Source organism: Zeugodacus cucurbitae, chromosome 5 (genome assembly GCF_028554725.1).
Source record: "Zeugodacus cucurbitae isolate PBARC_wt_2022May chromosome 5, idZeuCucr1.2, whole genome shotgun sequence".
NCBI classification, from domain to species: Eukaryota; Metazoa; Arthropoda; class Insecta; order Diptera; family Tephritidae; genus Zeugodacus; species Zeugodacus cucurbitae.
The window spans coordinates 60,531,124-60,543,144 of NC_071670.1; the positions used below are offsets into that span (position 1 = coordinate 60,531,124).

Sequence of the window (12,021 nt, forward strand, 5' to 3'; positions counted from 1 at the left end):
GAACGAGGACAAGACGAAATATCTCCTGTCATCAAACAAACAGTCAGCGCATTCGCGTCTTGGCTCCCACGTCACTGTTGACAGTCATAACTTTGAAGTTGTAGATAATTTCGTATACCTAGGAACCAACATTAACACCGATAATAATGTCAGCCTTGAAATCCAACGCAGAATCACTCTTGCCAACAGGTGCTACTATGGACTGAGTAGGCAATTGAAAAGTAAAGTCCTCTCTCGACGAACAAAAACTAAACTCTACAAGTCCCTCATCATTTCCGTCCTACTTTATGGTGCAGAAGCGTGGACGGTGTCAACATCCGATGAGACGGCACTAGGAGTTTTCGAGAGAAAGGTTTTGCGGAAGATTTACGGTCCCTTAAACATTGGCAACGGCGAATACCGCAGAAGATGGAATGATGAGCTGTATGTGTTGTTCGACGACATACACATAGTCCAGCGAATAAAACGACAGCGGCTACGCTGGCTGGGTCATGTTGTGCGAATGGATGAAAGTGCCCCAGCTCTGAAAGTTTTCGATGCAGTACCCGCTGGTGGAAGCCGAGGAAGAGGGAGACCTCCACTCCGGTGGAAGGACCAGGTGGAGAAGGACCTGTCTTCATTTGGTATTACCAATTGGCGCCAAACCGCCAAAAGGAGAGATGCGTGGCGCACTGTTGTGGACTCGGCTATAACCGCGTAAGCGGTTTCTACGCCAGTTAAGAAGAAGAAAACCCTAGAGGCTATCAAGAACTTGAGTTTGATATAATTATTCCTAAACAATTCTCTAGCGATGATCGATCTGGATGTTACATTTGAGAAATAGGGTCAAAATCTATTTGAAATGACTTTTATGATAGGTCGAAGACAATCAGTTTATAAAGAAACTGAAAGAGGAATATACTTTTTTTTTGGTAATCGGCTTATGTGAGTCCCCTTCACAGAAATTTTTTTATTATTTTTGGACAAACAGCGGAAATATTATATTTTCAAATTCATCTCATCTCCTTAACCCCATCTGAAAAGCTTACGAAAATAACTCCTAATTTTTCAATTCACATTTCTAATTAAAAATTTAAACTTCAAATATTCTTTTAAATTAATTTATTCAATTTTTTTTTTTACTTTTATTTTTTTTTATAATTTTTGGGAGGATATTGATATTTTCAATAATGAAAGTATTACAGAATCATACATTTTCTACAAATACATAAGTGATATAATAACAACATTAATATATATCACTCACTCTCTCATTTACTCATATGGACTGTGGTGGACGAGGCGACAGTGCACCATTGAATGTTATTTCAACAGAAAGGAATAACAAGTAAATTCCCAGATAAGACACCTTTGGAATGTGGAGGAACTTGACGCAGCAGCGTTGAATAAGTAAGCACGAAATGCTCTCAGTGCGATGGGAAATTCAACGCAGAGCATGATTTATTTGTAAAGAGCCACGCCACCACAGCGTTGCCGCTAGGGTGCACCAAACAGACATAGCGCACTCCTAGCCTTTACCACCGATGCACCACTTATGAGCGCTTCATGTCGATGCCCACTTTCCACAGCATCAGTTCTAAGCATATACGAGTATCCTCCAAACTATCATGATTTCGGCCGCGTAATTGTATGTAACGATTCAAGTACGTTTTTGCCAAATATTTAAGGGAATGGCGATGGGGAAACCCATTATAATGTGGAAACACAATGGACGTATCCACAACTGTCTTATGAAGAATACGCAATACGCGTAAGTCATTCTCCAAACCATGTCCAATCAATATAGTGTTGGCGTCGATGATTTTCAGCAAATCACGCTGCACCTGGCGAAGAGTCTTTACATTTTTATTGCGCCGATATACATCTCTCGCGCGCACACCGGAAAAACGCGTGTTGTAGTCTACAACATCAGCAATGGGTCGCACAAAGTGCTCATAAACCAACTGACCATCAAAGTCAATCACAGTAACTTTGGTCGCAGCCAGTCCACTTGCAGTGTAACTCATTTCACAGTCCAAAACATACACCTTGGCCTCGGCGGACTGTGGACCGCTTGTCGTGCGTACGAAATTGTTATAAGGACCATTTATGCCGGACACAACGCCGTTCCACACATGCACTGAATTAGTGGTACAACCCACTGACTCTTCAGAACCTGCACAACAGGTATATTGAACAGTATTTCTTAATGTAAACAATTTACCCCAATGGAAGGTGCAATTCTCGAGCGTTACATAAAAGCCAGATTGTGTGACCTTGAAAGTACGTTCACAGCGTACGCATTGCTTCTTCATATTATCTTCATCCGGCACGAATTGACGCTCCAACTCAATTGGATCCTCATTGTCGTCAGTGTTGGTGGACGCTTCATATGAAAGGCATGGTAACTTTTTGTATATGGTTACTTTACCGCGGAATTTAATGCTTTCTACAGGAAAGCCGTAGGTGCGCAATAGTTGTGGTGCGACAACATAACGTTGCAATTTCTTCACCAATTCCGACTGTGAAATATTCAGACGATTTATGGCGACATATTTTATGGTAATACGAGGCGCCCGAGGCGCCTTTTTATTTTTGTTTTGTTTACTGCGTTGGTCCTGTTCGTTCTGGCGTACCACAGCGTTTAACAACCGTTCATATTCATCAAATTTTTTATTTGCTTGCAAAAAGATTTTCCAGTTAAGCATGTCAACAAATGTTTGCCCTTGCCTAAAAAGTGCCTCTGCCTCTGCTCTGACGCTGGGTTGATTATGATGTGCAATAAGCTGATCTTTGTAATTTACCCACACCTCACCGGTGCTCCACCTCTGGTGAGCCAGAGGTCCATCGGCTGAAAGGAAAAAAAATGCTTGTAATTAGTTGTATGTTGGTGAGCAAATTAAATATAACAGTAAATATTGTAGAATACCTAGTTAATATGCCTAAATGTATGCTATAATTTCGTAATATGGCCTGTAACATATCGAAGTCAAAAAACTAAAATATTTTAATTATTTAAATTCTCGATAAATGTTATTTCTAGTCACAAGCTAATATACTCTTTTAGAGTATATTTGATGTTAAGATATTGTTAATAATTCTTTTTCAAATGTCTGATCTATCTATCTGAATTAAAAATAAAAAATAAAAATATATATTTATTATACTTACGTTGCTTAATAGAATGCAAAGCATTCTGACACGCTGCGAGCATTTCAAAACTGTCCCCGCGTTTGAAAACTTCTGCCGGACTATCACTTTGAGCCATATTTTCTTGCAGTTAGTTTTTAAGCAAAGGATTTTAGTTCTTCTATGTAAGATTATGCACGATCTGATGGTTATATGGATGGTTATGACTCAAGTATTTAAAAAAAATTTTAATGTTATTTTAAAATTTTTTGACTATCGTTAATTTTATTTTAAAAATTTTTAATGTTCTTTCACAAAAGGCACACAAGAACTCTATTGAGGCTAAATTTGAGTTTTAGAATCACAGAAAAACACCGATGTATTTTCGTTAACGACGAAATCGCTAGTGAAGACTTCTGAAAAAATTCTGGCTTTTATACAAAAATTTCCGTAATATCAACTCCAGAATCATAACTTTTCAGGTAGTTTGATTACAGGTGACCGCTGTTAACGAATGTCCTTTGACATAATCGCTTATAGTATTGCTCTCTCTGTCGTACTTATTGTCAACCTGCAGAGATGGAAGATAGTTAGTTGTTTGTCACTTTAAATCATCTATTGTTTGGAATATAAGCTAAATCTCAGTATTTGTTTAGTTTAGTTTTTGTTTTTACTTATTGTTATAGCTGTTTTTCTTAATAATAAATGTATTTTGAGACATAATAAATTGATGTTTGATGCTAAAAAGTCAGTTTTTAATTTATAATATTATAACTTCCTACTACATTCAACGATATTATATCGTTTTTGTACCAAAATTTTACTGATTTTTCTGATAATCTGATTCCAAACTATGTTAAGGAAAAACTCTCTAAACGTTTATATCATCCATAACACTATTATATAAAAATAAATATTATATTAAAATGGAAATAGGTGTCTATCAATTATAGGGAAAGTAATCTAGTCTCAAAACAGTTCAGGTTTTATTTCAGAAAAGTATAAAGCAGCAAACAATTTCTCAATAAACCATATTAATCATTGTTCAACATTAATTTGAAATAGAAATAAATTAATTTATCGAAATAATTTAAGTTGATCTGCCTTCATTCATAATCAAATTTCGCTAAGGAAGCATCCTTCGTTAGAGTATACAACACTCTACTATATGTTAAAGTAAATCAAAATATTAGAAATAATATTTTTTTCTCTGCAGAATTAAGGTACGAACATATTTTCTTAATACAAAATAAATATATAAATAGCTCCATAGATGCGAGAAATCATTAAGTTTATTAATGTTAATCACTATCATCAAAGCTTAACCATTCCGTTCCTCAAACCCCACAAAATTTGATTTCGATGAATAAAATAAAATAAAATTATAATAATTCACTAATATAACGGTAATACAGTTGAAATTCCCAGTTTTCTATTACCCACAACAATTTTGGGTATTTGCATACCTTTGGTTTTTACAGCTTATAAATGCCGCGGAAATTCGCAACCCTTAAAAACACGACCTTGGCTCTCCCATAAATATAAAAATTCACACAAAATAATTGAAAAACATGTTTTTCGGAAATCGTCAATAATTGAGTTTTCCTAAAAAGGCTTAGTTTAAACCGTGTAACCTTAAACCACTTTAACAGCGAAAATTTACCGCAAAAAAAGTATTCAACAATACAGACACAAAGGAAAATATTCAAAGTAGCGGTGGTAAACAATGCTGTTATAACAGGTAATTGAGTTAGTTATGCGCTAATATACAGTTTTGAAGTATGCAAACATGAATGAGGGACATTTTGAAGGACAAAAATATTTCAATTCAGAGAATTGTTGATCCATTGCATAATATAGGGTTTAATGTCGGTGTCTGCATTTACAAAATTTATCGAGTTGCCGCCTTTATTGGCCAAAGCAAATAATAGCTCTTTTGAATTTTTGAGTAGTGAAAAATACTTTTTCGATCACCTCAGATGGCATAACAATGATTTTGGCACGAAATTATGCTGCGAATGTTACTTGCATTGTCTTTTAAAATTACGTTGCTTAACAGGAATAAGTATAGTCAAATCTGCAGTTCAGAGGGGCGAGTCAGTTTCACCTTTTTGTACTGCAGATATTGAAAGACCGTAATAGTTTGTGTCATGGTGGTCGATGTTGTTGAGACCATTCGCACTCAGTGTGTATACCAAAAATATCAACAATTCAGTAAGATATCTATTATTAATATGATATTAAGTGTACATCTTTTCCTTACTATAATAACACAGACTATTCTCCAAGCAATATTAAAAAGTTATCTTAGTTGCCAATAATTATTAAAGAAACTTTTATAAAAATTTATGAAACCCTTTGAAACAAGGACAGGTTTACCCAGCTATTACATCCAATGAGGCTAAGCATCGTACCAGTGCATATATGGTGTGTACAGTTCAAATTTATAGTAAAATTTAGAATTTTTTTTATTAATATTTTTAATATACATATTTAGAATCTATTTTATTGTAAATAATTACACAATGAGGATGAACTATGATAGTGTAAAATAAATACCAAAAACACATAAAAATTTACAATAATTGAATTGAAAGGGGGGAACTAGCGGGTGGCATCTCTTCAAAACATTCTCCAACAGTTGAATTGCAAATATTAACTTTATGGTATCCCAAAATACAACGATTGTGTCCTTTACAGTGAGCTACTTTAAAAGTCGCTGGAAGACATAATTTTTCTTATATCAAGGGAGCCTCACTATGGTGCGAAGAACTTTATTCTGAAAAGCTTGAATTAATTTTATTTTTTAATCCGCTAAACCTGTCCCAGATGTGAATGCCATACGTCCAGATCGGCCTAGTATTACCTAGCAACTTCTTCTACACTGAGGCGGAATCTTGGCGTTAGGATAATATAGCTGCGCCAGCTTTCTCTCTGCATGTTCGTCTCTTATTCATTAAAAGCGCATGTGTTTGTTGATAACAAACAACTGACCATATAAAGACACTTGAGGACAAATTTTGTGCCTGAGGGTATACACCACTTGCACGGACTTGTACTTCCAGAAAATAAGAAAAAAGAGTTTGGTCTAGAGAAGTCGTTAATCCAATCTATTGCAAGACATAAATATAAAGGTTTTCCAAACATTTCCGAAGCTCTTCCGACCATCCAAACTTCAGATATACGACCAAAATATTACAAACGTTATCCCCTTAGATTCAAAGCTAACGATGCTTTAAAATCACACTCTACTATCGATAATAATTGAACTATTATAGAAAGGCGATATTCCTATACCTTAGAACCGTGAGTTGGGCACTCAGTGCCCAATCTCATTTTTGATATTGAATTTCTGGGGATAGGGCAGTCCAAAGTTGACAAAATTTTAAGTACATAGCTTTTATAATAAGAAAGTAACGGCATTTTATATGGTCAGTACGCTATACGTGACTTGGGGCACTCAGTGCCCATAGAATTTCTTCTTATATTTTGTATGAAGAGGCGTAGAGAGATGCGTGGCGCACTGTTGTGGACTCGGCTATAACCGCGTAAGCGGTTTCTACGCCAGTTAAGAAGAAGAAAACCCTAGAGGCTATCAAGAACTTGAGTTTGATATAATTATTCCTAAACAATTCTCTAGCGATGATCGATCTGGATGTTACATTTGAGAAATAGGGTCAAAATCTATTTGAAATGACTTTTATGATAGGTCGAAGACAATCAGTTTATAAAGAAACTGAAAGAGGAATATACTTTTTTTTTTGGTAATCGGCTTATGTGAGTCCCCTTCACAGAAATTTTTTTATTATTTTTGGACAAACAGCGGAAATATTATATTTTCAAATTCATCTCATCTCCTTAACCCCATCTGAAAAGCTTACGAAAATAACTCCTAATTTTTCAATTCACATTTCTAATTAAAAATTTAAACTTCAAATATTCTTTTAAATTAATTTATTCAATTTTTTTTTTACTTTTATTTTTTTTTATAATTTTTGGGAGGATATTGATATTTTCAATAATGAAAGTATTACAGAATCATACATTTTCTACAAATACATAAGTGATATAATAACAACATTAATATATATCACTCACTCTCTCATTTACTCATATGGACTGTGGTGGACGAGGCGACAGTGCACCATTGAATGTTATTTCAACAGGAAGGAATAACAAGTAAATTCCCAGGTAAGACACCTTTGGAATGTGGAGGAACTTGACGCAGCAGCGTTGAATAAGTAAGCACGAAATGCTCTCAGTGCGATGAGAAATTCAATGCAGAGCATGATTTATTTGTAAAGAGCCACGCCACCACAGCGTTGCCGCTAGGGTGCACCAAACAGACATAGCACACTCCTAGCCTTTACCACCGATGCACCACTTATGAGCGCTTCATGTCGATGCCCACTTTCCACAGCATCAGTTCTAAGCATATACGAGTATCCTCCAAACTATCATGATTTCGGCCGCGTAATTGTATGTAACGATTCAAGTACGTTTTTGCCAAATATTTAAGGGAATGGCGATGGGGAAACCCATTATAATGTGGAAACACAATGGACGTATCCACAACTGTCTTATGAAGAATACGCAATACGCGTAAGTCATTCTCCAAACCATGTCCAATCAATATAGTGTTGGCGTCGATGATTTTCAGCAAATCACGCTGCACCTGGCGAAGAGTCTTTACATTTTTATTGCGCCGATATACATCTCTCGCGCGCACACCAGAGAAACGCGTATTATAGTCGACAATCTCAGCAATGGGTCGCACAAAGTGCTCATAAACCAACTGACCATCAAAGTCAATCACAGTAACTTTGGTCGCAGCCAGTCCACTTGCAGTGTAACTCATTTCACAGTCCAAAACATACACCTTGGCCTCGGCGGACTGTGGACCGCTTGTCGTGCGTACGAAATTGTTATAAGGACCATTTATGCCGGACACAACGCCGTTCCACACATGCACTGAATTAGTGGTACAACCCACTGACTCTTCAGAACCTGCACAACAGGTATATTGAACAGTATTTCTTAATGTAAATAATTTACCCCAATGGAAGGTGCAATTCTCGAGCGTTACATAAAAGCCAGATTGTGTGACCTTGAAAGTACGTTCACAGCGTACGCATTGCTTCTTCATATTATCTTCATCCGGCACGAATTGACGCTCCAACTCAATTGGATCCTCATTGTCGTCAGTGTTGGTGGACGCTTCATATGAAAGGCATGGTAACTTTTTGTATATGGTTACTTTACCGTGGAATTTAATGCTTTCTACAGGAAAGCCGTAGGTGCGCAATAGTTGTGGTGCGACAGCATAACGTTGCAATTTCTTCACCAATTCCGACTGTGAAATATTCAGACGATTTATGGCGACATATTTTATGGTAATACGAGGCGCCTGAGGCGCCTTTTTATTTTTGTTTTGTTTACTGCGTTGGTCCTGTTCGTTCTGGCGTACCACAGCGTTTAACAACCGTTCATATTCATCAAATTTTTTATTTGCTTGCAAAAAGATTTTCCAGTTAAGCATGTCAACAAATGTTTGCCCTTGCCTAAAAAGTGCCTCTGCCTCTGCTCTGACGCTGGGTTGATTATGATGTGCAATAAGCTGATCTTTGTAATTTACCCACACCTCACCGGTGCTCCACCTCTGGTGAGCCAGAGGTCCATCGGCTGAAAGGAAAAAAAATGCTTGTAATTAGTTGTATGTTGGTGAGCAAATTAAATATAACAGTAAATATTGTAGAATACCTAGTTAATATGCCTAAATGTATGCTATAATTTCGTAATATGGCCTGTAACATATCGAAGTCAAAAAACTAAAATATTTTAATTATTTAAATTCTCGATAAATGTTATTTCTAGTCACAAGCTAATATACTCTTTTAGAGTATATTTAATGTTAAGATATTGTTAATAATTCTTTTTCAAATGTCTGATCTATCTATCTGAATTAAAAATAAAAAATAAAAATATATATTTATTATACTTACGTTGCTTAATAGAATGCAAAGCATTCTGACACGCTGCGAGCATTTCAAAACTGTCCCCGCGTTTGAAAACTTCTGCCGGACTATCACTTTGAGCCATATTTTCTTGCAGTTAGTTTTTAAGCAAAGGATTTTAGTTCTTCTATGTAAGATTATGCACGATCTGATGGTTATATGGATGGTTATGACTCAAGTATTTAAAAAAAATTTTAATTTTATTTTAAAATTTTTTGACTATCGTTAATTTTATTTTAAAAATTTTTAACGTTCTTTCACAAAAGGCACACAAGAACTCTATTGAGGCTAAATTTGAGTTTTAGAACCACAGAAAAACACCGATGTATTTTCGTTAACGACGAAATCGCTAGTGAAGACTTCTGAAAAAATTCTGGCTTTTATACAAAAATTTCCGTAATATCAACTCCAGAATCATAACTTTTCAGGTAGTTTGATTACAGGTGACCGCTGTTAACGAATGTCCTTTGACATAATCGCTTATAGTATTGCCCTCTCTGTCGCACTTATTGTCAACCTGCAGAGATGGAAGATAGTTAGTTGTTTGTCACTTTAAGTCATCTATTGTTTGGAATATAAGCTAAATCTCAGTATTTGTTTAGTTTAGTTTTTGTTTTTACTTTTTGTTATAGCTGTTTTTCTTAATAATAAATGTATTTTGAGACATAATAAATTGATGTTTGATGCTAAAAAGTCAGTTTTTAATTTATAATATTATAACTTCTTACTACATTCAACAATATTAAATCGTTTTTGTACCAAAATTTTACTGATTTTTCTGATAATCTGATTCCAAACTATTTTAAGGAAAAACTCTCTAAACATTTATATCATCCATAAAACCAATATATAAAAATAAATATTATATTAAAATGGAAATAGGTGTCTATCAATTATAGGGAAAGTAATCTAGTCTCAAAACAGTTCAGGTTTTATTTCAGAAAAGTATAAAGCAGCAAACAATTTCTCAATAAACCATATTAATCATTGTTCAACATTAATTTGAAATAGAAATAAATTAATTTATCGAAATAATTTAAGTTGATCTGCCTTCATTCATAATCAAATTTCGCTAAGGAAGCATCCTTCGTTAGAGTATACAACACTCTACTATATGTTAAAGTAAATCAAAATATTAGAAATAATATTTTTTTCTCTGCAGAATTAAGGTACGAACATATTTTCTTAATACAAAATAAATATATAAATAGCTCCATAGATGCGAGAAATCATTAAGTTTATTAATGTTAATCACTATCATCAAAGCTTAACCATTCCGTTCCTCAAACCCCACAAAATTTGATTTCGATGAATAAAATAAAATAAAATTATAATAATTCACTAATATAACGGTAATACAGTTGAAATTCCCAGTTTTCTATTACCCACAACAATTTTGGGTATTTGCATACCTTTGGTTTTTACAGCTTATAAATGCCGCGGAAATTCGCAACCCTTAAAAACACGACCTTGGCTCTCCCATAAATATAAAAATTCACACAAAATAATTGAAAAACATGTTTTTCGGAAATTGTCAATAATTGAGTTTTCCTAAAAAGGCTTAGTTTAAACCGTGTAACCTTAAACCACTTTAACAGCGAAAATTTACCGCAAAAGAAGCATTCAACAATACAGACACAAAGAAAAATATTCAAAGTAGCGGTGGTAAACAATGCTGTTATAACAGGTAATTGAGTTAGTTATGCGCTAATATACAGCTCCGTATTGTTTTGAAGTATGCAAACATGAATGAGGGACATTTTGAAGGACAAAAATATTTCAATTCAGAGAATTGTTGATCCATTGCATAATATAGGGTTTACTGTCGGTGTCTGCATTTACAAAATTTATCGAGTTGCCGCCTTTATTGGCCAAAGCAAATAATAGCTCTTTTGAATTTTTGAGTAGTGAAAAATACTTTTTCGATCACCTCAGATGGCATAACAATGATTTTGGCACGAAATTATGCTGCGAATGTTACTTGCATTGTCTTTTAAAATTACGTTGCTTAACAGGAATAAGTATAGTCAAATCTGCAGTTCAGAGGGGCGAGTCAGTTTCACCTTTTTGTACTGCAGATATTGAAAGACCGTAATAGTTTGTGTCATGGTGGTCGATGTTGTTGAGACCATTCGCACTCAGTGTGTATACCAAAAATATCAACAATTCAGTAAGATATCTATTATTAATATGATATTAAGTGCACATCTTTTCCTTACAATAATAACACAGACTATTCTCCAAGCAATATTAAAAAGTTATCTTAGTTGCCAATAATTATTAAAGAAACTTTTATAAAAATTTATGAAACCCTTTGAAACAAGGACAGGTTTACCCAGCTATTACATCCAATGAGGCTAAGCATCGTACCAGTGCATATATGGTGTGTACAGTTCAAATATATAGTAAAATTTAGAATTTTTTTTATTAATATTTTTAATATACATATTTAGAATCTATTTTATTGTAAATAATTACACAATGAGTATGAACTATGATAGTATAAAATAAATACCAAAAACACATAAAAATTTACAATAATTGAATTGAAAGGGGGGAACTAGCGGGTGGCATCTCTTCGAAACATTCTCCAACAGTTGAATTGCAAATATTAACTTTATGGTATCCCAAAATACAACGATTGTGTCCTTTACAGTGAGCTACTTTAAAAGTCGCTGGAAGACATAATTTTTCATATATCAAGGGAGCCTCACTATGGTGCGAAGAACTTTATTCTGAAAAGCTTGAATTAATTTTATTTTTTAATCCGCTAAACCTGTCCCAGATGTGAATGCCATACGTCCAGATCGGCCTAGTATTACCTAGCAACTTCTTCTACACTGAGGCGGAATCTTGGCGTTAGGATAATATAGCTGCGCCAGCTTTCTCTCTGCATGTT

The 12,021-nt window shown here is 34.6% G+C and overlaps 2 protein-coding genes across 2 annotated transcripts; both read right to left on the minus strand.

The window, feature by feature from the left end:
• Window positions 1-1,300: 1,300 nt before the first annotated feature.
• LOC128922290 (putative exonuclease GOR) lies at window positions 1,301-3,424 on the minus strand. The gene is made up of 2 exons (XM_054232251.1): window positions 3,151-3,424; window positions 1,301-2,830 (listed from the first exon to the last, which is right to left on the minus strand). Exons 1-2 carry the CDS (start codon window positions 3,245-3,247, stop codon window positions 1,533-1,535), a joined length of 1,395 nt encoding a protein of 464 aa, XP_054088226.1. The 5' UTR covers window positions 3,248-3,424; the 3' UTR covers window positions 1,301-1,532.
• A 3,797-nt stretch (window positions 3,425-7,221) lies between these two features.
• Window positions 7,222-9,713, minus strand: LOC128922158 (putative exonuclease GOR). Its single transcript, XM_054231798.1, has 2 exons — window positions 9,111-9,713; window positions 7,222-8,790 (listed from the first exon to the last, which is right to left on the minus strand). Exons 1-2 carry the CDS (start codon window positions 9,205-9,207, stop codon window positions 7,493-7,495), a joined length of 1,395 nt encoding a protein of 464 aa, XP_054087773.1. The 5' UTR covers window positions 9,208-9,713; the 3' UTR covers window positions 7,222-7,492.
• Between the last annotated feature and the right edge of the window lie 2,308 nt (window positions 9,714-12,021).